At 42.3% G+C, this 26337-nt stretch overlaps 1 protein-coding gene and 4 non-coding genes across 5 annotated transcripts; all 5 read left to right on the top strand.

Moving 5' to 3' along the window:
* Positions 1-1057: 1057 nt before the first annotated feature.
* Positions 1058-26053, top strand: NOP58 (NOP58 ribonucleoprotein). Its single transcript, XM_042784230.1, has 15 exons — positions 1058-1202; positions 4335-4411; positions 6214-6266; positions 8109-8233; positions 9262-9398; positions 10548-10612; positions 11918-12052; positions 12944-13089; positions 14036-14162; positions 14822-14985; positions 15675-15809; positions 17037-17098; positions 19650-19783; positions 24833-24954; positions 25707-26053. Exons 1-15 carry the CDS (start codon positions 1158-1160, stop codon positions 25761-25763), a joined length of 1584 nt encoding a protein of 527 aa, XP_042640164.1. The 5' UTR covers positions 1058-1157; the 3' UTR covers positions 25764-26053.
* Positions 6536-6624, top strand: LOC116965840. The gene has a single exon (XR_004409701.1). It is a non-coding gene; the product is annotated as a small nucleolar RNA SNORD70 (small nucleolar RNA).
* On the top strand, positions 11236-11323 carry LOC116965841. The gene has a single exon (XR_004409702.1). It is a non-coding gene; the product is annotated as a small nucleolar RNA SNORD70 (small nucleolar RNA).
* On the top strand, positions 13186-13269 carry LOC116965836. Its single transcript, XR_004409698.1, has one exon. It is a non-coding gene; the product is annotated as a small nucleolar RNA SNORD11B (small nucleolar RNA).
* LOC116965835 lies at positions 14332-14417 on the top strand. Its single transcript, XR_004409697.1, has one exon. It is a non-coding gene; the product is annotated as a small nucleolar RNA SNORD11 (small nucleolar RNA).
* Positions 26054-26337: the final 284 nt, after the last annotated feature.

Raw genomic sequence — 26337 nt, 5'->3', positions numbered from 1 at the left:
ATACGGGTGGTTGCATAAAATGCAGCAACAAATGTCTGATATTAATCAAGCCCAAGTGTTGCTTGGAGCCTCTCTTCCTGCGGGCAGGAAAAACTCTGCCTTTATTTTCAGTGCAGGTAACCCTCGATGTGAAGTAAGCAGGAATTTATCAGGGCAAGGACCGGCACTTGTCGCCTGTATTCCACTAGCTTTTCAATTATTCAGTAAGGCCAGGGCCCAGGCGCAGAAGTAGGTCAGCCGCAGCAGCACGCACAGAGACTCTTTGCCAAGGCAGAAACCAGTAGGTGGCACAAATGGACGGCTTTGGACACCTCGGCCTTTGCCTCCCCCTGAAACAGAGATGCCTGTCCGCTGGGGACACTGCAGCAGTGTGGGGAAACAAGCAGCCTTTAACGTTGATGTTTTAAACGCATGTAGTTTGGCACTTCTCCGTTGTAGAAGCAAACCTTTTGAACGCACACAACTGCGCTTAGCCACAACCAATTCTTTACCAGAGAATTGTATCCTTACGGAGCTCTGCAGTCGAGGCCTTGGGAGGAAGGCCAAGGAGCGAGAGCGGAATTGGGCCCACAGGGATTCACTCCGGTGTATGGGGAGGGCTGGGAGCGCCGGAGCAGCCCCGGCCCCGCAGGCCGGCCCGACGCGGCACCCCGAGGCCGCTGCGGGTCACCGAGGGGGCAGCTGGCACCAGCCTGATGCGGGATTCAATTGAGAGACACAAGCCGCCCCCGCAGGCACCAGGGGCCCGGGCACAGATCCCGCCCGGCCAAGGCGGTGAGCGACCACCGCGGGCGCAACGGGCGGGCTGCCGCACAGCACCCCCGAGCCTTAACGGGGGCATTTTTGTTAATTATTATTTTTTTTTTTTTACGTCAAGAGGCTCGAACCTTCACGCACACGACACAGCAGGGCAGCTGACGCCACACCGTGATCCGCGGGCGCCTCCCACCGTTAACGGCCGCAGCGGAAGCCCCGCCCGCGGCCACGTGGTCCCGCCGCCCTCCAACGAGGCTCGCGAGAGCAAGGCGGCCTCACCGTTTCCCCCCGCCCCGCCCGCCGCCACTTCCTCTTCCGGTGCGCGCGTGCATGACCGGGGGGCCCCGTCCCCTGGCGCACGTGGCGGCGTCGCGTCGCCCCCTCCCGGTACCGGTACCGCCATGTTGGTGTTGTTCGAGACCGCCGCTGGCTACGCCATCTTCAAGGTGAAGCGGGGGGGCCGGTTGGGAGCGGGCGGCGGTTGTGGGGGCGGCGGCCGCCGCCGCCGCCGTTCCCGCGGGGAAGCAGAAGCGAGGGCTGGGCGTGCGCTGGAAAACACGGGTGGCTTCTCGGGGAGTAACCGCGCGGCGGCCCTGTGCGGCGCCTCCGGGGGCGCGGGGAACGGGCTGCCGGTGGAGCCAGGAGGCGCCTGAGGGGAGAAGTGGAGGGGAGGGCGGGTTGGTAGGAGGGTGGGCACCCTTTGGAGTCTGTGGAGGCGCCGGGGTTTGGGCGCGTTGACCCCTTTCTTCTCCTGATCGTGGCTGTGGGACCGTGGTTCCAGCGAAGCGCGGTGGGCGCAGAAAGGCCCCGCGCCCAACGGGGTGGTGCGCAGGGCAGGGGGCCGCGGCTTGGGCGCGTTTCCGAAAGTGGGGCTCCTGGGCTTGCGGGGCGCCCGGGCGCGGCGAGGGGCGGTGGCGGATCTGACGGCGCTGTCGCGGGTGGGAGCGAGGAGGGGCGGACGGCTTCCCAGGGCTCTGCCGGCCTCGTCGCGGGGCGGCTCGAAGGCTGCAGTTTTACAGCGCTTTGAACAAGTCCAAACCAGAGCTGCTACAGTACCGAGCTCCCCCCTGGCCTGCTCTCTCAGGTATCTGAGTGTTGATACCTGTACAGTTTCACTAACTTGTTTGTAGAGTTTGATTGTAACACTTGTATTTTTTTCCCACCAACTTTTAAAATTTTTCTTCCTTTTTTTTTCCCCCTACTGGGATGCAGAACTACACCCTTGGTGCTCTACAGAGCGCTGTGTTTACTTCATCATCCCTCAAACCTTTCCTCATTGGGGTGCAGCTGTGCGGTTTGGGCAAGGAGGATTTCAAGATGTAAGCCTTAGGGAGAAGACAGAAATGCTTCTATTCTGTGCCCCCTGCGCACCCACCCATTCCCCTCCCCAACGTTTATAACTGGGGAGCTAACACATACAGTAGTTTCCCTGAAGGTTTTGCTCACTGGTTCACACTGACTAGTATCCTACACTTTTCAAGTCACTAAAAAAAAACAAAGGTTACCTTTTGAGTAAGCTCAAACTTCTTTTGCAGTGAGCCAAGGCCTTCTAACCTTTCACAGCAGCCGGGAGGAGCTGAAAATAACCCATGTTTATGTTTCTGAAAGTAGGGTAGGCATAAAGCAAAGGTAGGAGAAGGGGTACAAAGAGAAATGAAGAAGTCTGCAGAAGCGCCGCAGGTGTCACCAGCTGGGGCGAGGGGCCTGGCTGTGATGTGTGTGCAAAGCGGCTAGAGGGCACCAGCCACCAAGGAGCTGCGCTCAGGGGCAGGCTGGTGAGCAGGACAGAGGGCTGCAAACGGTGTCTGGGCTGGGTGGGGAGAGAGGTGGAAGCTGTCTGCCGGAACTGAGCAGAAGTAGTATTTTTATTAAAACGTGTTTTGAGACAAGCTTTCGTTCTCCGTGCTGATTGTTTGCAGGTGCCAAGGCCAGATACAGTGAGCCCCAGCTACGGAGCACATTTGCAGGGCAAGGCTCTCAACCAGATAGCTTTCCTTTCCTAGGCATGGTAGCAGTTCAGCTGCAAACCTGTGTCATGGTTACACTTGTACGTTCATTCTGTATCAAAGTATTCTCTGCAGAGTTTAGCTTTTTTCTTTTTAAAGCAGTCTCTAAAGATTGACACTGCTGTTTTTTTGGGGGAAGGTTGTTTGTTTTGGTGGTTTTTGTTTTTTAGTTACTTGAGGGTTGGACAGAATTTGTGCTTCTGAATTTTGGGAGGCAGCCATGGTCACCCACTTCCCTTTTTCAGCAGTCCCCACAGATGCCCATTGCCAGCATAACTGTGCTCTGCCTTTATGGCGTGATGATCAAGAACTATTGTTCTCTGCAAGCTGTGTAGCTGTTCAAAATTCTTGTATATGTTGGTCCCATCAGAGGAGCAAACAGTCTAAATATTAAGGGCAAATGGGGCATAGCCATGTTCTAGATATTGGAATACTTTTTCCAATGAGTCTTACTATGTTGCAGGACACAAAATATCCACAGACATGTAGTTTCTATATGCTAACAACCTTGATTTAGCAGCTTCTATGTCTCTATTTTTCTCTGTGCACCTATGTCTACTTAAAGAGGCTGAAAATACCATAGGCCTCGAAGTAGGAAAGAATCAGCAGGCTGAGGAAAGGAAGAGTTGCCCAAGGTTTTTCTGTGCCTCAGTCCTGTGGGAAATGAGTTACTGTGTTTATTTACTCAGCTATTAATTGAGTCTAAAAAAGACAGCCTCCTTTGACCAGGGTTTAAAAATCTGCAAGGAAGCAGAGTCTCATAATCCCAAGAAGGATTTCTACGCTGCAGGAGTCAGGTTGCAGTTGTGTTGCATTTGCGTTGTGGGGACAAAACCACAAGAGTGTTTTGAGGTGTAAAGAACATAATGTTGTAAAGATCTTGACTGTGCTGTTCCCCTGAGCAGTTTTCTAGGAATTTGCAGTACACCCCGTTTTGCTAAATGTGCTTAGGCTCTAGGGGTGTACTCGTTAATCTTGTGCTGTTTAAAAACTGAGGAGGATCCCCTTTGTACAGAGATGAGATTAAGCCATTACTGTTTCTTAGGTAATTCTTGGCTCTGGTTACCAAGTTGTGGTGAAAAGTCTTTGTAGAGATGTTCGCTTTCTTCCCTGGGCCAGCTCAGATTGAAAATAACTTGTGGGATCACTCCTTCCTGTTAGGAATCACAGACATGTTTGTATTTTCCCATAGTGGTGGGTTTGGTTTTTGGGTCACTGGGGTTGTGAATGAGTCCTGTAGAAGAGGTGGAGCAAGCCCAGTTTTGATAAACAAGGAGAGGGTTTTGCTTTAATGTGCAGGTTCAGAAAGACCCAGCCATTATTGAGCAATTTCTGTAATTCAGTTGAAAGTATAAACACTGTAATATTTTGTGTGTATTAGTAGGATGAAGCTGCTGAAAGAGAATGATGAAACTGGAGATCACCAGAGTTGAGTTTGTTGACTTAATCAGTGTTAAGTTCCAGTGGTTGGATACAGTGTAAATCTGCTTCAGGTATTCTCTGCTGAATGCCTGCTTGAAGGTTGTTCAAAAGTGCTTTAAATATAGTTGTGTGGGTTTTTTTCTTCTACAGGTTCTGAATGAGAAAAAGCTCCAAGAAGTCGACAGTTTATGGAAAGAATTTGAAACTCCTGAAAAAGCAAACAAAATGTAAGCAGCTTTTCGTGGGGATAGCAGTCTGGCTTTTGGTAGGACGTGACTGCCTGCAGTTATGCACATCTGAGGTGCAGAAAGAAGTACTGATTTTTGTTTTTCACTATTGTAAAACCTAGAAGCTGTGAACAATGATAATGTGAAGTTAGATACTCAGATAATGTGAAGTTAGATACTCAGATAAACTTTAAAATGGAATATCAAAGTGAAAGAAATAACGTTTTTTTCCCTTGCAGTGTAATTAACCGGCAGAAGGCATTACCATGTGTCACTAAAGCAAAAAATTGCATAGTATTTTAAGGAGATCCAGATGCTTTGACAAGAACATCCAAGCTTGTAATGCTGGAACTGGCTAAAATTGCAGGTTTTTGTGCTTATGGGAAATGCTTAAAAAAACCCCAAACAACTTAATCCAGCTGAAACTCATAGTATGTGAATTGAGAGTTAGTGTTGTTTCATGTGCCATCAGTGAGTGTTAGCACCACTGTGTAGCTGCACAGGGATTGCAGTGTCTGCTGACCAAGCTGGCTTTTCTAGCAACTTGCCCTAAAGCCGGGAACAACAGTGGATTCCGTCCAAGTCTGTCTAGGGTGTTTTTATTGGAAGATTTATAACCAGCTTTGGTTATAACGGATACCTCTGAACAAGCTATGCCTTGTGATTTGGATTTATCCTGCTCTGTAACAGTATTTAGAGGAGAGGCCGAAATATCCCACATCTGCCTGTTTGTAATGTTGTTAATCTTGTTTTGGAAACATCATCTTGGCCACTTGCTAAACAGGATGTGGCTCTTAATGGATCTCTACTCTGATCAAAGTAATTCCTATCTCTCTTGCCTTTCTGAAAAGGCGTCAGTATAAGCCTGGAGCTTCTATTGGGCTCTACAAATGCTTAACTTGAGCATTTAGCTTTATCTGTGACCTTGCTTTCTTTGCAGATACTTGACTCACAAAGAGCAGTGGTTAATCAGAACTGGATTAGTCAAATGCCTGTCCCTGACAAGGAATTTACTGGATTGAGATAGCTTCTTAACTGTAACTGTAGATATCAACACCACAGATTGTGTGAGGGGGAGAGTGCAGCTGGGCATAAGGATCTGACACAGTGTGGTTAAACACTGTCTATATGGTTTTTGGCTCTGGTCAGCAGGGTGTGGAAGAATTTTCTGTCGTTTCTTTTAAGCTCAGCTTAGAACTTGTATTCTAACATTTAATTACAAGGGAGGACTTGAGGATTCATGGACAATGAATCAGTTCAGTTTTCAAGTCTTTGAAGATGCATTTGGTTGAAAAGCATGTTAAATCTGACTTGTGCAGGATATGCATTCCACAGAGGCAGAAGGTTCCTTTTTGAAAATGAGTGGGAAGATCCTATCATCAGTCAATCTTCAGTGACACCTAGTTAATCTCAGGGTGCAGTGTTGAAAGTTAAATGGATGATGTCTGACTTCAAATATGAACTACAAAACAGAAAAGGGGGTTTAGGTTTTCTGATTATGTTGGTCCTAGAAATACTAAGTTAAAATTCCTTCTTTGGGGTGTGTGTTTTTTTTTTTTTTTTTTTTTTTTTTTTTTTTTTTTAATTAGATAAAGTTTGTGGGACCCAGCTGAAAAGTCACATCAAGCTCAAACTTAATCATCAGGTTTAATTCTTTTCCTTCTTGAGGATCTGGATGTTGATCTCTGCTCTGTTGCAGTCCTGGGGAGAAGAGGGGAACTATAATAGAGGCAGAAAAAGTAAAATGGTTCTAGCATCTGGTTTATGTACATTCATTTACACATTTTCATTTTCTTCTGTAGAGTGAAGCTGAAACATTTTGAAAAATTTCAGGACACAACAGAAGCACTTGCTGGTAAGTGAGTTAACACTATTCTTACAAAAAAAAAAACCCAAACCTGTCATACTAATTCACTCATTACTTGCCCCTGTCCCTGTTCTGTTCCTTCGCTTAGTTTTTAAATTACAAATTTTTCTAAGTCAACTGTGTTTGTTGTTTTATGAGGTCATCCATTCAGTCTATAGTGCAGTAGAGATGTAATGCAGTCTGTTTTTTTCGTACTGTGCTTATTTCCCAAGCAGCTCACTAATGAGCACCACATAGAAGGTTGTGACTGATATATGTAGCCTGTTGTCAATGATGTATTCTTGTTGAAGCTGAATATAACTGATTTGAGTCAACATTTCGTCACTACCACTGAGACAACAGACAGATGCCAGAAAGCATACATTATTACAGCTGCCCTTGTTTTATGGATGCCTTAAATTCTGTAATTTCTACTAATTCAGTGCTTAAATTCCTGATGCTGTGGACTGGTTTGAACAGAAATTATGAAGTTCTAGCTACCCATTTGGAAATGGTGTGACTATTACTGCTGAATGTGCTGTATGACATCAGTAGGTGGATGTTCCAGGTCACATTTATGACTAAAGAATGGATCTTTGTATTCTGATGTGGTAGGGATAGCTTATAAAGGAAGCTAAGGAAACAAGAATGGACACATTACCATCATACATGAGATGCAGGTGAAACAACTGAGACTGAAGTTGCTGTATATTCCTCTCTCTGGCGTATTCTTTGGATTATGTTGCTTTTTGATAGGTTTCAATGCAGATCATGTATTGTTAGGCTGATTTAAAAAAAAACAAAACAAAACAAAAACCCCAACAAACAAAAAACAACCAAAAAACCCCACAACAAAAACAAAACTCTCACAGAACAAAACAAAAAAACCCTACCGAAACTTCTACTACTTTGCTTCAGGTTTATGTGTCTGTGAATTGGGAGCCATTATTCTGGCTACCTATGTCACATTTATTTTGAAGGGAAGAGTATGTATGTGGCTGTTTTAAGTGGGTTAGGAGCTGTTTGCTAGCTTGAAAGGCAGAAGCATATCTCCATTGTAGAAAGGCTAAGAAGAAGCTCAGCAGAGTGCTGAGATTTTACTCTTATATTTCATTAAGGTTCTAGAAATCAGAAATCGCTGGCTTCTGCTCTGCTTACTGTGATGAAGATGTTGTATCAACCACAGAAGTTCAGTGGAGCGCAGAGTTGACCTGCAAAGGGTGTTATATAAGTGCCTGCTTAAAATATATTGTGTGGGATTGTAAAGCTTCTACAGATCTATTAATACGTGAGAATGAAGAATGTCCTTTTATAATTTTTCAGTCTACATGCTATATTAAAAGGGTTTGTGTCTGGCTGCCCAGTCAGTGCATTTGGCATCATTCTTTATTGGGCTTTAGATAGTACGTTATCATCATCAGAGGTTGCAAATAAGCTGTTACTCAGTTTACAATATCATGGTTGCTAAGGGACCTGGAAAATAGTTAGTTAATTAAATGATACACAAAATGTTCCCATATAACCTTGCCTTTGAAAATGTTAAACTTCTATCTAAAGCATATGGCATACTGTTTGTAGGGATTCTTAAACAAAAATTGACAGAAATAGAACTGAAACCACATGGAGAAAGGAGGGGCAACTGGGAGAAGGGTTTTTGATTTAGGCCAACAAAGGAGCAAGTATATAATTTTATTCTATTTAAATTTTAGCCAAGGCATGGCAAAGTAGTATTGCAGCTCAGACTAGAGCTGCTGTGGGCAGTTAGAATAGAAATACCAAGTTAGGAGTACTATTTTTACAGGTTTTAAGACCTGAAAGAAACTGCATCTGTGGTCTTTTTGTTTTATACAGCATCCACAGCGCTTGTAGAAGGCAAGCTCAGCAAGAACTTGAAGAAAATTCTCAAGAAGATAGTGGCAAAAGATGCTCACGAACAATTGGCTGTAGCAGATGCCAAACTTGGAGGTGTTATAAAGGTGATAACTTATTTTGCCATTCTTCCTTTTGTCTCAAGCTACTGAAATTTTATAATCAGGTTCCAGAGATTTTGCAATTATTAGCAATGGAATACTCTGCCACTTCTGTGGTTGCAATGTGGAAAATATCCAATCCTATGATCAAATGTGTACTGAGTGTACACTGGGAAGATGTCATCTTGAGTACACAAGTGGATGATACGCTAGAAGTGCACTGAGGTGTTCAGGTTTGCTTGATTTCTCTCTTGAATAATGGTTAGCAACCCAGTAGATTAAAAAGATTATTTTCCCTAATGTTGACATCCAGAAAAAGAGGAGGGGAGAAACCAAACCAAAAAAACAGCCAGGCAGACATACTTATTCCTCAATAACAAATGCAGCAATGATGGGGTCATGACTTATCTTTTCTGGAGCATGGTTCATTCTGCCTTCCTCAGACTAGAAGCTGTTGTGCGGATCGTTCAGTTCTTGCCTACCAGAGGAAGGAAGTAGTACAGTAGAGGTGGACTGCTTTCTCCAGTGTCTCCTAGGTGTCAGGTACCAGGTTCCCATCTCGTGATCTCTGTTCAGTGATTTTTATTCTGACTACCTCCTCATGCTGTCTTAAGAGGCTGATGTAGGCTGCAAAATGAGGAGGATTTAGTGTTTAAGTGAATAATACCAGGGACTCCAAACCAATTATTCAGTTTTGTTCTCTAAAAAAGACCCAAAGCCCCCAGCCCTCTACCTCTGAATTTACTCTCTCTGGCCAAACTGTTTCTCGTAAACTGCAAAAATTTCAATCTTTGGTTCCAGTGTCTGCATAGCAGACAGAGCATTAATTATAAATTTCCTTCAAACTGGAATTGTTATAGTCTGGGGGACTAGGGGTGTCAGTACCTTGAGCATCAAAGATGATTAAAAGTGTTGTGTGACCACAGGATTGCAGTGGGAAAACCAGATATAATGAGATGAAGCTACTGGAAGAAGGGCTTTAGAGGAATGTCATTGTCACCCCTGACTTTGGGCCATTGATTTCCATCTTGCAGGACAAGCTGAATTTGAGTTGTATACACAGCCCAATGGTTACAGAGCTGATGAGGGGAATTCGTTCACAGATTGAAGGGCTTATTACAGGCCTCCCTTCTCGAGAGATGGCAGCTATGTGCCTGGGTCTGGCACACAGGTGAGTGCCTAGAACAGCTCTATTTCATCCCGTGTCTGCCCCACTCCTGTGTCCTTGGCTGTGCTGTGTTGCTTGAATTGTATCTGTGTATGTAACATGGTCTGTACTCTCTAAATTAAGACACATTTGTAACTGAAATCTTGTTTATAAAGAAAGGACTTTTCAGCTTGCACTCTACCCTTTAGGGAAAGGATTCATCTTCACCCAAAGTTGAGGTTGATAGCTTTCACTGTCACGTTACGTACTTTAGGACTTGCTTTGAGATGTGTCTGTACCAGTCAGATGGGTCATTTAGAACTCCATTGCCACTGAGAGACAGGAGTTGCTGATTTATACCAGAATACATAATGTAAATGTTAAAGGCAGAGTTGTCTTCAAACCTTCCTACCACTGCCTTTTAGGTTTAATGGAGCAGTGGTTAAAATACAAAGTTGTTGGGTCATCATGGGGTCAAGCATTCATTCATTCATAACTTCTAATCCATATTCTGACATGAGTTTGTCCTGTCCTTGAGCCATTGGCAAGTTGAAGAACTGCTTTGCTGTAGCTGATTCCTTAAAAATAGATGCCTGTTTGCTTAAAAAATGGTCATTAATATCGGGAAAGGACTTTGAAGATGCAAATCCTCATTGATATCAAGCGTCTTTTACTGTAGCATACAGAGAAATTTTAAACATACATTAAAGCCAGATGGTAATGGGCTTTCTCAGGCAGTGAGAATCTGTTCCAGGAAGTTTCTTCTGTTGCTTCATATTAACATTGCTGATAATTGCTGCTGGGTAGGTACAGTTTTGTGAATTGCCTCCAGCTGCTGCAGAACTGAAAGTGCTGTTGACAAATACTTTTTTTGAGGAACCATGCAGAAAGAAACCAACAGCCAATTTACTGCCACAGCGCTCATGTTCAGTCTGTTACACGTGGTACAGATAGCTTTAACTTTCCCTTTCACCCTGATCACAGGGTATACGCATGTTGTGAAACTAATGTCAGTGTGGCTTCTGTCCACAGCTGAGAGCAGTCAGTGGCATAAAGCTGAGCTGATATGAGTGAATGTATGCACAGCTATGTTAATGTAAAATAGGAACAGTTGGGATATAGTCTGCAGCAGGATGTCAGGATGCTGACGAAACTATATTTCTGTCTCCTCAGCCTTTCCCGATACAAGTTGAAATTCAGCCCAGACAAAGTAGATACCATGATTATCCAGGCAATTTGTAAGTATATTTAGAGCTTAAATTATTATTGTTATTTAATTATTATTAAATTATATTACATTATCAGTTATTAGATTATCTTAGGATAGCTGAGTTCATGATGGTTTCAGAAAAGTATTGTTGTCAATTCCCTCCTAGCATGTTTCATTAAATTGGGCATTGGTGTTCAGCTAGGCATAAGGTGTGTTTTCTTAATAGAGTTTTCCACAAGCAGGAAAGTGTTTAGGGTGATACAGTAAACTGGAGTCCACTTTTTCTCAACATAGAGATCAGCTGAAGCACAGGCAGTCTTAGCTCAGTCCTCTGAGGACTTCACCTCTGAACATGCCTCCCTTCTGAATAGTGTTGGGAGAATGGGCCCCACAGGATGGGATATTTTGACCCTTCATTTTGGTAATATCTTGCATAGAGGCAATGTAGAAATAGACTCTTATGTTAGGCATGTAAAGTGCGCTGCAGTGTCTAATGCTGCATTCAGTCTCCTTGCTTAATGGAAAACAGACTGGAATTGTAAATGCAGGTAGGAAAGCCCATTCCTCATTTTTCCTTGAAGACATCCATATTATAATCAGCATGCTTGCTGTGAAGCAGTAGTGAGGAATCCTGTTTGGACTATTAATTCCCAGACTGTTGTCAATGATGAAACATAGTTAAGCTGAAATTAATGATTTAATTCAGTTCCTTCGTCACTACCACTGAGATGACAGGTGGGAATGTTGCTATTGTGTTAGTGGGAAATATTTTAGCCTCAGGGCTCTGTAGCAATGTATGCTGTGAGTGTTACACTGTTATGTTGTAAATCTGCTTATTGGTCATATCTGGTAAATAGTGGATTTGCATTGGGTATATTATAAAAGCAACTAAAAGGCTTAATACAATCTTTAAAAATAATTGAGTACAAGATCAGTTTCTCACCATTAAAACATTTTTCCTTAGTTTATTAGATGGCTAAGTTTTATGTCAATCTTGTGTGTAGCACTCTGGCTGAATAAGAGAATAAATGGTTGCTGCTCCCCTTCCAGGATAATGTGCTTTGCAGCTGTTAAAAGAGGCTGTCCAGGACAGTCCCAGTGATGAAACTTTCAGGCCACACTCGTGGGAAGTATACTTCTGTAATACTGTGCCTGGGATTATGCAGTTCTCTGAAAAGTAAAGGCTTCTAATATACTGCACATTTCATTCCAGTCTTTATGGGATAAAAGACTTCAGTTTATCTCCCTTTATGCTATTTAAATTTGTTGATTTGAGAGTGTTCCATTTTTAGATTACCTCTTTAGAAGAAAAGTCCATTCTTCTTTCTCTTAGCACTTCTGGATGACTTGGACAAAGAACTGAATAACTACATCATGCGCTGTAGGGAGTGGTATGGTTGGCACTTTCCTGAACTGGGCAAAATCATCACAGATAACCTAACATATTGTAAATGTGTGCGGAAAGTTGGTGAGTAATGAGATGTGAGCCTGGAGAATGTTGCATGTTAGTGTGCCGTGCATTAGTGGCACTGATTTGCAGACCGGCAACTCTCTCATCCAGCTAGTCATGACCCTGGGGACAATCCTGTCTTCAGCAGCAGTGTAAATAGGGCCCGTAGAAAAGTAGTGTATGCTTGTGTCTGTATGTTGACGCAATTTACCATCTTGCAGCTTAAGAGAAAGCTAATACTGTATCACCAGTGAGTTTTTCATGGACCACCAGCATATTTCCTTAGAATCATAATTAGTCAGCAGACCAGTCTGGAAATTAGCTGCCAAAAACTGATGTAAAGAGAATTGCTGCCTGTTTGCGGGTGTTCTTGGAGACAACAACTGCTGTAGTTATTCCTAACAGCAGAAAGAATGACTGCTGTAATATTTTGGACACTTGCCTCACCTCTTAGGCATGTGCTTTGTATTGATGAGGTGGGTTTTTTTTTAATAAAGTTTGCAGTCCAGAGAGAGACCTGTGTTTTTTAAGGGAGCTTTTTTCCCCAATTGTAGGAAGAATTATATAGGTTTGGTTAGTGGTAAATGACTGCTTGCTTCCTGGGATTCTTCCTTTGTCATCTTGTGACTGAAAATTTTGTAGCAAGCAGCTACTGAGAAGGTGAAGTATGCAGTGTTACAGAATAAGGGCTTTTTTTTCCCTAGTTTCAAATGTAGTATTTTCAACCATTTTCAACTAGTATGAACATAAAGTCAAAACACTGACATCTATTTTGAGAGTTTGGGATAGGATGATGTCAGACTTGACTCGCTGTTGTTATTTTGGCCTTTTATCTTCATCTGTTTCTGTGCTTTTTTTACTAGTTCATCTCGCCCCCAGCACAAACACGCTTTCATCTGTCCCCCACAGGAGACAGAAGCAATTTTGCCACCTCTGATGTTTCTGATATCTTACCAGAGGAGATCGAAGAGGATGTTAAGTCTGCTGCTGAGATTTCCATGGGGACAGAAGTATCGGAAGAAGATATAAACAACATAATCCATCTCTGTGATCAGGTATGTACATATGGATGAATAGCAATAGGAACTCCAGCCATATCAGAGCCTCTTCTACAAAAGAGAGGTTTTCCCAGGGCGTTGCTAGCACACCTGTGATGGCAGTGATGATTCCTATATTGTTGCTTTCCTGATGTACAGACATGAGGGTGCACAGTCACTACCTCATCTGAGCCATCTCAGAATGTTGATGACTGCACAGTCTTCCAAAAGTGGCAGCTTTACTCTAGGGTGAATTTTGGCATCATCGTACTTTTAAGTCTTTGAGATAATGGTACTGTATAGCCTCTTCTTAATCTGTTACTTTTGAAGCTTGGTGATAAACCCTGGCTTAGAAGTGGAGTACTGAGGCCCCAAAAGAATTAGGACCCCTATCCTGCATTCATCTGGGTTGTATGTGAACTCTCTCTGACTTCAGTAGTGCCAGTTGGATCCCTCTGTGACTTTACCAGGGAGTGGCAGGCTTAGGAGTTCCTGTTCTTGGTCTAGACAGGGCGGCTTTTTTGTGTGCATTCTAATTGTGTGTATTTGTATGGAACAAATAAAGAGCATTTAACCCATTTCAAGAGAATGGTGGCAAAGATTTATGTGAAAACTGAACGTTCCAGGGTTTTGTCCCAAAGAAAATGTCCTTACTAAGTATTTTTGTTCTGCTTCGCTGTCTTTGGCATGTTGTCAGTTCCTTTATCAGGAGCTTTTGCTGAGAAAGTAACTTACATAAGGGAATAAGCAATACAGATCAAATATCTTTTGTGGATGGAGCTCTGCACTGGGAATATGCCCTATATAAAGCTTTCTGTAACTCTGCCCTTGGCGGTTTGCATTTTGCATTTTGTTAGTCTCCTTTGTTGGAGTTCTCAGCACTTCCTCATTTCACTATATTTAGTTCTTAATATTTGTCAGTCAGCTAATTCTGATTCCTGTAACCAATCTCTGTTTGTGCCAGGTGATTGAAATCTCTGAGTATCGGACACAGCTGTATGACTACCTGAAGAACAGGATGATGGCCATTGCTCCTAATCTCACTGTCATGGTGGGCGAACTGGTTGGAGCAAGGCTTATTGCTCATGCAGGTGGGTTACACTGATCAGTGTAAATAAAGCTTAGGTGACCTCATCAGAGTTTTTCTCTGAGGAGCTGGTCAGCTAAAAGCATTATGCAAGGCCCTGATGAAAATCTTGTGGTAAAGAGGGGGAGAAGGTAGCTCTTGAGGAATCTGAGAACACCAGCATGAGCTTGGTAGTAGTCTGTGATGATGAAGTTCTCAGTTGGCCTGAATTCTTTTTGGAATATGAGGGCAACTTAAGTCACTACCTCTTCTGAGACCCTTACTGAGCCTCCTGCTGATAGTCCAGTCACTTCTGAGCTAAAATGCTGACAAATTGGCGTTAGGCTTTTTTAGTCAGACTGGCTCAAGGTATCAACCTTGTTTCAGTTATCTATGCTACAGTTCTGTGATGACACATTCTTGCTGCCAGACTTTGTCAGGAGTAGGCATTACTCCAGTGGAATGTGTTTTATTGAGTCAGCCTTCTTTCCTGTTGCTGAAATCATACCAAGACAGTTGAAGTAGGAAAGACTGAAATGGCTTACATGTCCTTCAAGAAATGAACATGAAGCAGCTCTCAAATAGATGGCTCTGAGCTTCCTACTTCTGAATAGTGTAGGAATCTAGCCTCCTGCTTCTCTAGCTGGTCCTCTGACAAATTTCTATTGCTGTGTCACCTTCTAGGTTCCCTCCTGAATCTGGCAAAACATCCAGCTTCAACAGTTCAGTTACTGGGTGCTGAGAAGGCACTCTTCAGGGCACTGAAGACTAAACGGGACACACCTAAATTTGGCCTTATCTATCATGCTTCTCTAGTGGGACAAACCAATACCAAAAACAAAGGAAAGGTGAGTTGCAGAGTTGTTTACCAGCTTGGCTTATTTCCAGAGCGTGAATGTCTCTGGATGAGATGGCTTGAGCTTTGCAGTGAGGCTCTTTGCATAGCTTGCTTTATGGTATTGCTTCATGGTTACATGGAACATTCTACTGTCCCACAAATCTTTAGATGTCATTCCTGTTTGAAAAAGTGAATGGGACTGTCCATTTGACACATCTGAGTAGTAACAGATGCATTCCTGCTGAGTTGTGATGTAACTGTTTTTCTCAAGGGGTATGTTACTACTTTCTTCTACATGATAGTAAATTAAGCTGTTAGACGCTTTAGTCTTGCTTGAAAATCAGACTTTTGTGCTAAAGGTGGTAACTTCTGTGGCTGGCATGTGGATGAATGTGTTTGAATTGTGGAGAAAGCTATTCAGCTGGAAATTACACATCAAATTAATCTGATCTAAAGGTTGGGGTAGGGTGGGATATGTATAACTAACTTGCTGTCTCAGATGCTTCCCTTTTTTTATCAAGAAAATAAGGTGTTAACAGTATTTCAGTGTTGAAAGAATGATGCACTAATTGCTTTTGGGACTATAAACAGTACTAGTATAAATGATTACTTTGTTCTTTTGTGGGTATGGTTTCCAGATCAGAGTGAATCATTGCCTTATGCTGTCTTAGCATTTAATGTTCTTTATGGCTTTTCCAGATTTCTCGAATGCTGGCAGCTAAGACTGCCTTGACTATTCGATATGATGCCCTTGGAGAAGATAACAGTGCTGAAATGGGAGCTGAGAACAGACTAAAAGTAGAAACAAGACTGAGGCTTTTGGAAGAGAGAGGGGTAAGTCTAGCAGAGGACTGCGTGAAGCTGACATTCTTGTTTATGAGTATCATTTTCTGATGCACTGCTTTCCCTCTGCTCAGTTGTGTGCTCTGGTGACGCTCATATTCTGTAATTTCTCCCAACCTTGTCTGGAGCAGTAGGGTTTGTAAGCTGGCTGCATCCATTTGTTTGTATGCTAGTTTTTCTTGTTGATGTGCCCGTCTTCATTTACATTATCCTGAAAAATCTTGATTCTGAACAAGATGAATAGGATCATACCTTTACGTTATACTACATTTTTTTATTAATTGAAAGATATGCTTACTACTTCGTAGCTTCTTTCTCTTCACCTTAAAAGAAAGTGCACTTGGTTTTTCACGCACCCCGTGCCTTTGCCTCCCCCCAGCTTTTCCATCATGATTCCCCAAAGTCTGAACACTGGTGATGCTTAGTCTTAAGGAACTTTCTCTGTAGCTAAAGCACTGCCCTCCCATCACCTAATGTGTATCCTTCTTCTCTATACCCACTGTTCCATCTGTTGCCATTGGCACAGCGTGCTGGGAGAACATAGGGTTCGCTTTCTGCTTCTAGGTGGCATGCCTGCTGCATGTGATCTTGTAAATGATGACTAGGTTCAGCCTACCAAGATAGAAGATCTGATACTAATGCTGCAGTACTGGCATCGCTAGAACCAAAAAAGAAAAATCCAGAAAAACTTGCCTGCTCCTCCTTGAGCATTTCATGGGAGGTGATACTTCCCATCGAAACAAAGGCAAGGGAGACATGTTAATACCAAAACACAAACTGACCACCTGACAAGTACAAATTGAATTCAAATCCAGTTTGGTGTCTTTATTGTGGTTTTAAGGTTGGTTTTATGCCAGGGATAGGGTGATACCTGCCCTGACATGCCATTATCCTCGCAAAAGGAGTGTGCACGGAGTTTAGAGGTATGATGTTGTATGTCATGTGGCTGTGGTATGTTTGATCCATTATTAGATGCCCTTTAATTGAATTGGGCTCTTGAAGAGCAATATTAGGAAGGCACATGCCTTTCTCACCCCAGCTACCTCCCTGTCACTGTTCTACTCCCAGGTGTAAGACTCATACAGGTACACGAGAGCCTGACCAATAATATGTGTTTATCTTGCCATTTTTAATTCCTTTCAAGAGCTGTAGAACTTATGTTGTGAATTATTTTCATTATGAGTAATATGTTTTTTCACTTACAAATTTTTCTTGTAGATAAGAAGAATAAGTGGCACTGGAAAAGCCTTGGCAAGGACAGACAAATATCAAAACAAGAGGTAAATAGTTTTTCATTTCAGCTTGGCTGAGTATAAATAACTTTCCATGTTTTCATTTCTGAGAAGCTTTTTGGTTGTGGGCTGAGTTGACTTAAGATCCAGAAAACATTTTCTGTGCTCTTAAACACTGATGACAAGTCCCATTGCTAATGGGAATTCCCATTTTCCCACACTTTACAGTTGTGGTAAATCCAGTGAAGGAGAAGCAGTCCTGATTTTCTAATGGTAAATTACTGACATCATCAGATAACAAGTATATTTAGATGCTATCAGCATCAGTCCAAAAAGCTGAATAGTTTAGGGAATTATTATGTAGCAGCCTTATTTAATGCAAGTCTGAATAAATTAAATTTGAGAAAATAAGTTTAAAGGAATTTCTTTGATATAGAAGCTGTACTAGAGACCTACTTAGCTGTCTTATTTTTAGAAAAGAATAAAAACAACACTTGTTTTGAGCAAAGCTTCATCTCCTTATTTAGGTCTTGTATGTAGTAAGTAACATGTATCTTAAGCAATGGATAGGGTCTGTACTCTGGACACTGTTACAACAATGTCTGGTGCCTGAAGTGACACTCTAAATTGTAACTGGGACAGCTGAACGTCTAAGGATTTGAACAGGTTATTATTAGTCTGAGCTGTGACATCTGGGTTTTTTGCTTAATTTGGTTGCAGGCATCTTGCTTAGCTTGGCCTGCTTGTTTTGCTGAACCTTTGGTGTAGGGCAGACAAGTGCTCAGCAAAACCAGGGATGGGTGTTAGTTCTGTGAGGAAAAAATAGTTGCTTCCATCTGCAGTCCCCAAACATCTTTCTCAAGCCTAGCTGTAACTTTTCATTTCCATATGCTAGGCATTTCTAAGTGTAGTGATGGCTGTGACTTCTGGAGCAGCTTTTGGAAAGACAGTGTCAGTAGGTGAGGCATCAGGGCGTGCAAGGAGGCAGTAGCTTAGGGAGAAGGGTGTTGAGGAGACAATGTTCATGCTGGTTTTTGACCTCTTGAAATGTGAAGTCATGAATTCCTGCCAGGACATGTTTCTACTGTTAGACATGCTTTGCAAACATGTCTAGGCTTGGGGGAGAGACTGGAGATAGTTCCTGGCTGTTTGGATTAGTCTGGCTGTCTAAAACAGAAACTAACTCAATCTCTGTCAAATTGTCTTTGCACAAAAATGGCAGTACTGCTGCCTTATGGAGATTGTTTGAAGGGCTTAATTAGCGTTTTAAGGAGATTGGCTGGAATCTCTTAGTCTTGTATGGAATTATAGATCCTGTATGAATTAGCTACATCAGAGTAATGTTTCAAAAGTTAATTGCAAGGCAGTTCCTAGAGACAAGGTTGAAGAGAAGCCTTTTAGCATGCTTTTCAAAAAAAGATCCGAGAGTTCATTGTCTATCTTTGGCGTATTTATTTGCCGATTTTTTTTTTTTTTTTTTTTTTTTTTTATTGGCGGCAGTATTTAGACAATGACAACAAGCCAGTGAGTTCTTGTCTGGGTTTAACTGCAGCAGCAGAGCCTACTGTTTGCAAAAGGCGGCGTAATCAATTTCTGTAAAACAGTATGCAGTGTTAATACCCATAAGAAGAACTTCTGATGCCTAGAGGATGAGTTGATGGTACTGTCTGCTGGTATTACCACATGCTTCCCAGTCTAGTCACTTGCCTCAGTTCCTTTTGTAACCTCTACAAGGTAGATACTTGAGATTTGAACTTCTCTAAAGTAACAGTGCTCAGTAGGTGGCTGGGGGGAATAGTTTAGGCTTACTGTTTTAAAATTCTGTTCTCCTTCGGTAGTAATTCTGTTCTGAATGAGTAAGAAAAAAAATTTTCTTAATTGCTATTAGATGATTCATTTGCCCCTGGAAAGGTCCAGCTGGGTTTCGGGGTGGTTGGTCCTCTGCAGCCTGTAGAGGAGTTTGTGGCTGAACAAAGGTGCATGCATTATCTGAGAAGAGGCAGTTTCAGAGACAGATTACATATTTCAATGTCCCATAAAGTCACTGATACAGAGATGAGCCATAGCATTACCCTGCATTGTGAGTTGTGCCCTGTGAATGTAATGGTGGAAGGGCAGTGCAGAAAAAGGAAAAGCAAAGCTACTCCTAATCCTGTATATATATATATATATATATGTTACCCTGAGGGTATGCTTATATGGACTTAGCAAATTGTGGGGAGCTATGTGCTTGTGGCCATACAGCTATGCTGGAAAGGCTTTCAGCAGCAGAGAGATCAATCCAACAGGTCATTTAAGTGCTCTGTAGAGCCTTGAACAGATAGAAACCAGAACCAAACTCTTACTTAACTGGTATCTTTTTGTTCACATCAGACGGTTATACTTCATGGGGTATCTCCTGTAGTCATGATTACTAATGAACCATTTATGTATTAGAGAAAGGGCCTTATTACCTGTAGATGCTTCGTTAGCTGAGCAAGACCGAGTTGTGAATATTCTTGGGAGGTTGTGTTAGAAAGTTCATGTTCAACTGAAGGATCTTACCTGAGGGGTAGCTCTTCTTTTTGTTACTTAAACCAACTTGTTTTCTTCATTACAGCGAAGTAAAAGTATTTGACCCATCTGGTGACTCTACACTTCCTGCCGTTTCAAAGAAACGCAAAATTCAGGAGGTGGAAGAGCAAGACACAGAGGTTGTTGTGAAAGCAAAGAAGTTCAAAGGAGAGATGAAAGGTTAGTTGCTGCATCTGTGCTGCTGGCATGTTGCTGTGTGCATCATGCAGTACGGCTTAACATTTATAGCCAACCTCAGTACCTGGTTATTCTCCTTGGGTATGACTGTGTTTTAAAAATAAAGTAATAATCCTTTATGGACTGACACCAGACTGCAGTCAATGTACTTTAAATATCTGCTTTTAAACAGTTGTAAGTGTATAAGAACATTTAAGAACAAACCTCGTACTCTTTTTGCAGAATTTTTTGCTCAGCAGGTTTGTATTTAGTGGGCCTCAGTATCTTGAAGGCAAAATAACCTCTTCTCTGTAAGACCCAAACTTGCCCAGTTTTCTTTAAAGAATATTATGTTACTCTTTACAGAAATGTTTTTTGCCATGTTTCAACATATAAACATTGAATGTCAGAATTTGAGGTGAAATGACACTTGGAAATTTCAGTCTGAATTTACATAACATGTGAACAGTTCTTATTCTCTGGAGAACTAAAATTGATCTATGGCCACAGTTGTTCTTTCCTTCTCTTAGTTACTATGTGAAGAAAGATTTTGAACTGCGACTTCAAAATAATCTGGTTTTATACTGTGGTTCATTTTAAGAAACATATTCTCTGTCTTCTTTCCAGTACGCACTTCACCTTGAAATGTCTGGCCTAATTCTTGCTATGATAGTGGAGTACACAGTGTGTAACTTGGGGAGGGGTGGAAGGAAAATGATGTTTAAGTCACTTCTGTGAGATCCTGAGCCAGAGCCAGATCTGGGTGTGAGCTACTTCCAGGTTTTGTCAGCTACCTGTGCCTGCAGCAGGTGAGGGCTGTCAGAGCCTTCTCTTTCCACCCTTCTCTGTGCTGCTGTGTTCTAGAGTATCAGAGTGTGGTTATACTGGTTTTGTACCTCTTCATGCTCAGCTGATCTTTCCAGATGCTTGTTGGTTCATGGTGTCTGTGTACATGGATGGAGCAACTTGCAGGAACTTAAAACTTAGCTGAGAATTGAAGTTACACTGGAGGGAAAAAACCTTTGCTATAGAGCTGACTTCTGTGCCTCAGCTCGTTCTGTTGTACTTATCATAACGAGCCAAGGACACATGAGTACTTTAGAGGCTTGAACTTTGCCTGTTTGCCTTTTTGAGAATGTGGGTGTTCTCACAGCTACTGCTTTTGATAATCTTTTGAACTAACTTCCCTTACTATAGTCTCAGAATTGTTCCCTTGGGCTTCCTTTGCATTATCAAAGCAAGTGTTGACATCTCATAGGCATGAGCTCATCACAGGTGAAATACTACATTAATTTCCAGACTGGTCTCTTAGAATATGAGGAGGATATTTCTGTTCATAGATACATTATACAGTGGCTCATGCTTTTATACACAAACCTGCTTGTTTGCTTCATTTGCTTTATTGAGGATTGATACCTCCTGGTTTGGGGTTGGATGGAGCTTAGCAGGTGTCCTTGAGCTACCAATAATTGAGTAGTAGTTGGTGTTCAGTATACATGTAGACTACTGAAATATCTGCTGTTTGCTTGGGTTTTTTTTAAACTTGCCTAAATCTGAAGTACAGGATTCAGATGTGTTGCTTTTCTTCCTGGAAAGATATGGCATCCTTCACATGTGTGGTTCATAGCTCCTGCTTTTTCTCAGTTCTTCGTATCAGCTGGGTCACTTCATTTGGGTACTTGGGCACTAGAACTAACTGTGCCAGTTGCCTCAGACTGTGGAAGAATTGTTTTCAGAGAAGTCATTTATCTCCTATCACCTGTATGCAGAACTAATCCCTTCATCCTGGCCTCTTGTACCCTGTAAAATAGCATTGCCCCAATGTTTGCAAATTCTTGTATTTGACCACCCAGCAAAGTACATGAATTTCCCTGACACTGGCTAAACAGACCATGACCTTGGTCTTTTCCAGTGTGGTTGGTATGACTGCACAGTGTGCTAGAGGGGTGTGGTGGTGGTCTGAAAAGTTTGAGTAGTTCAGTAAGTTCTGTAATACACATGTACCAGCATTAAGATTTATGTTGCATGTCTGCTTGAATATGCACGAGCCTTTAATTTCTGCTGTTATTGGCTCTGTTGTTATTGATGCAGTGCTCTATTAAGCTTTTCCCTGGTCAGAGATTACACATCCAGACATAGTGTTGTGAAAGAAGTCTCTGCCCCTTCCTTCCCCATGCTGTTTGTGCAGATGCCTTATAAATGGAGGTTGTGGGAAAGCAGTCCAAGAAAAAAAAGGATTTCTTCAGCCAGATCAAGTTTGATCCTGTTTATATTACAAGAGGAAGGTATAGGACTGGAATAAGCTGGGAAGCTGTCACTGAAAAGTGATATGTCAAAGTATTGCTTTAATATTTATTGTAAAGGGGGATGATACTTTGAAATGTGCTAGCCTGAAATGGAAATGTTACTGTGAGATGTGTGGTGTTTTGTCTCTCCCTGTTTGGAGTGCGTGTATGGCAGTACTTTGGATAGAAACTGGCAGGGGGACTGGGGATGAGGCATGACTTGAAACCACTTTCACCTTTTACACCTAAAAAAAAACCCAAGTGGAAGGATAGTGCTTGAAACAAATTGCAATCCACTTAAGGAGCTGTCTGTTAAAACCTGTTTTAATGGTGGGGGAAGGGAAGTAGAACATACTTTTGTGACTACAGTCTTTGAAGTTGAATATGGCTAGGCAGAATGCATACCACCAACAGGGCTAGCCACTGCCCCCAGTGAAGCATTCAGCTCGCATTTAAGCATCCAGGATATAGCGGTAGCTAGTCACTTGGAAAGGTCTCTTGAAAACAAAAATACCATCTTAAATTAATGGAGTGAAACCTGCAAGGCACAAAGCCTTAAATGACAGCAACATCATGACATGGCACCTTTATTGATAGGCAGTGTGATTTGATTCTGTATTTGCAGAGCATCATATGGAAGAGGGGAGGGTACATCAGGCTGTGTAAAAGCTTGGAGAAAACTGGTGGAAAATGAGGGAGTGGAACTGCTGCTGGTGATTCCCCAACACTGCACAGGGCCATCAGTCAAACAGCTCTTTTGGCTGCTGTTTTCTGTGCCTTGGTGCCTGGATAGTAAGAGCTGTTGGCTTTCTTGTCAGCTGCAGTGTATCACAAAGAAACCCCACTGAGCTTGAGCGGTTTAGAACTGTTGCACCCAGAGGGAAAAGACCAGCACTCCTGGAGCCTTTAGCCTCCTTCTGCCTAGGTACAAGTACATGAAGTCTTATATGAGCTTTGCTAGAAAGCAGCGACTGAAATCTTCAGGAAGGCATCTGCTGCTAGCCGTGAGAAGTGACAGTGCCTGTGAGCGCACAGTGCATCATCTGTGCTTGTAAATTGTGACAGGTTCCACTGTCTGGTGTGTCAGTCTTGATGACATGTAGGGTAATAACAAGAAGTTATTTTTCCAAGGTTACCACCCAACATTTTGTTTGAAAATACATAGTTTACCAATCCAGCTGAGTGAAAATGTGTCGCATAGCAAAATATGATGCATATGCTCATGTTGTACTGTATAGTTTTAATGTAGTTTATACTTATTTTTTCCAGCTGCTTTTTATTCCCTGTCATACATAGGGAGGTGAGGATATTAATTTTTACACGTGTTTTGAAAGCCTTATGCTTGCACACTGTTCACTGAATGATGTGTATGTCAGAATGAATTTACAATTATATTTACCAGTTGCTTTATCTGGAATCCTTTGCTGTTTTGCTTCTGGCATTTTTTAATGTCAGGAAACTGCATGTGTTAGCTGACTGTATTTTCCTGTAGACATGTCTAGAAATTTTTTTACCCTGAAGCCAATTTTTTTCTCTGAAGTTTGTTAGAGGCAAAGAATGAAGTGTATTTTGACTCATATAATCCTTCTGCTGCCTTGAGGAACTGAACTTGTGGCAAAGTACAATCAAGATGTTAGGAGGTTGTGTATTTTGAGTCTCTTAGGATGGCAGTGGTTTTCTGTTCTTTTTGTAAGTGGTAAGTGAGTGTGCTTCAAAATGAAATTGATTTGTATTTTGGGGGGAGTACAGTGAGAAAATTACTTCTTGAGTCACACCTCCAGTAGTTCTGAAGTACTGACGGACAGTGGCTGCTATGTCATGAACTTACTCATGAGTACTATGTCCTGAGAAACTTGGTATCCAGCACTGACTCAGCTGTGCAAATAAATTCACCTTGGGTATGCTCCAGTAGCAGCCTGGCTACTGCATAGGCTGTCAGCTTGGTAATGATTTCTGCTTGGTTTCTTTACCTAGAGATTCCAAAGACTGTGGTGTGTATTCTAGAAAGTGAGTGGTAAATCATAGTGCCTTTACCACTGTGATTAGATAGGCCAGCTGTTGTTGCATAGTTCTGAAAAAAATAAATGTAAGAGGGCATTAGTAAATACTTCCTGGGGTTAACATTCCGCCTAGCTCATGTAAATAATTCAATTCTTGTCTTCCAGGACAAGAAAGGCATTAAATGCTTTGCATTATCTCAGCATTGAGATGTTCATGTTTGCCAGTCTAAATGGTAAAGAAAACTGGTCTGCTTCTTAGAGAATTTCCAGCATCAAGATAGGGAAATCAGTTGTGAACAAGTGACTGTCAACTGAATGCATTTCTGATATGGGTTTTAGAGTCTTCCACTGCTCTTGTGATGGTGGTGAAAATCTGTGCCAAACTGTGGACAGTCTGTCTTCAGAAAGAGTGTTTGAAGATAATTTGGCAGACAAATGAAAACATTTAAGCTTGTTTTAAACTTTCAGAGCACCATATAGGATTGGTGTTTGTACCAGGAGATGTGAATAGTGCTGTCTGAATGTTGTCACTTATGCCTCGGGTAGTTGTGTATTTTGATTATAGCAGGGACTAGTCATGCAGGTAAGGGCAAAGTGGAGAGAAAATGTGTAGAGAGATGTAAAGAAGGGACAGTGTGGCATTCAGTATTCTGCATTCTTACTGTGATCATTGCATCCTCTCACATTTCATATGAAGATTTTCCTTTTTGCCTTTTATGCTCTTAAATGACAACTTGCCTTTCACTTTTTTTCCTTCTGTGGTACAGAACAGACAGCAGTAGAAGATGGTGAACCTGTCAAAAAGAAGAAAAAGAAAAAGGATAAGGAAAAGCAAGCTGAGGAAGAGGAGATACTGAGTGAGGAACCCCGCACCAGCCCCACAGTTGAGGTGAGACAGAATAGACAGAATTGCACAGCTACCTGATCCTTTATGAGAATGGATTCTCTCCGAAGTGTGGGGAGTGCGGGCGGGGAAGTATTCTTATCTGTACAACCCATGGTATGCAAGGACAGTTTTACTCTAGTTACTTTATTTCATTATATCCATCACTGTAATGTCCAAGAAGGCTTTCATTACGAGATAAGGTCTGGGAGATCTGTAACTGTAATGCCTCCATGTACCAGGAATGTTGCCCTTTATTTCCTCTGCCCACCTGCAGCTTTAGTCTTCTTCCTTTCTAGGTCTTCTAGTGAGGAGGGTGTCCCTTGGTGCTGATCCACAGGCATCTATCAAGTGTTTAGGACTTGTAGGGAGCAGAGGCTGCACCTGCTGATTTGATGAAGCATCATTTGATGTCTTCTAACAACCCAACCCAAACCAAACTAGTTGCTCAGTTTTGAAATCCTGTTCTTAAGATGGGGTTTAGTTTTCTCGCCATTGTTCAGCAAAGCTCCACTGCCTGACTGCAGTGCGGAGCTGCGAGCAGTGTGGCGGACAGCACCGCTTCCTGCGCCCGCTGGCCCCATCGTGCTGTAAACATCAAGTGCATTTAGCAATAGAAGGCGACATCTCTTGGGTTGTGCTTTGCTGAGTACAGCAGCTGCTGTGGTGCTTTGAGTGTGAGCTCTGTTGCCTAGCTACATGTGTTGCTTTGCCTTCTCCATTATGATTTGCTCATAGCAATGTTTGTTTGTTTGCAGAATACAGAGAAAAAGAAGAAGAAAAAGAAGAAAATGAAAGATGAGGATGAAGACTGATGAGAAGCGGGGGGGGGGGACACATTGGTCCTTGGACAGCTGCTTCAGAGTAGCATTTCCTGACGTAATTTCTTTATGCCTCTTGCTGAAAACTGTAACTTCCCTGTGTTGCAAGAGGGCAAGGAGATGGACTTGATAGCTGTCTTCTAGCCTGGGTTGGGATATGCCAGTGTCTCTGCTACTTAGGGGGATTGCTGGTTTTTTGCAGATTCTTGTGTTGAAAAGCTCGCAATACATCCTCTACTCATATTGCAGCCTCCACTGATAAGGAATAAAAACCTTTTTATGGAGTTTTTCTGCCTCTGTCTTAACTTGTTTGCTGGTGTTCTAGCCATTATCAGGACTATTTCTAAGATTTATTGTTTTAAATGAATGATCAGCAAGAAGAAATTATAAATATGTGTTCTGTTGCAGTTTTTTCTCTAAAGAATTCAAAGGTGGTGATACTCTTAAGTTCTCCATAAAATGAATACAAATATCTCTACATAATATCAAAGATACACTGAAAAGCTGAGGTGTGTTATTGAGTCTGTGCTGTAGTTCTCCTGAGAAAGTGTATTTTAAATAACTTTCA

The sequence above is a fragment of the Tyto alba genome, unplaced genomic scaffold (assembly GCF_018691265.1).
Source record: "Tyto alba isolate M040663 unplaced genomic scaffold, T.alba_DEE_v4.0 Super-Scaffold_7, whole genome shotgun sequence".
In the NCBI taxonomy this organism is placed as follows: domain Eukaryota; kingdom Metazoa; phylum Chordata; class Aves; order Strigiformes; family Tytonidae; genus Tyto; species Tyto alba.
Note: the sequence above shows the minus strand (reverse complement) of the source record. Positions and strands in the feature narration are given on the sequence as shown.

Coding starts and splice junctions, on each gene's coding strand:
- NOP58 (XM_042784230.1), top strand. CDS start 1,158: ATGTTGGTGTTGTTCGAGACCGCCGCTGGCTACGCCATCTTCAAG. Junction 6,267..8,108: donor CACAACAGAAGCACTTGCTG/GTAAGTGAGTTA, acceptor TGTTTTATACAG/CATCCACAGCGCTTGTAGAA. Junction 17,099..19,649: donor GACAAATATCAAAACAAGAG/GTAAATAGTTTT, acceptor TCTTCATTACAG/CGAAGTAAAAGTATTTGACC.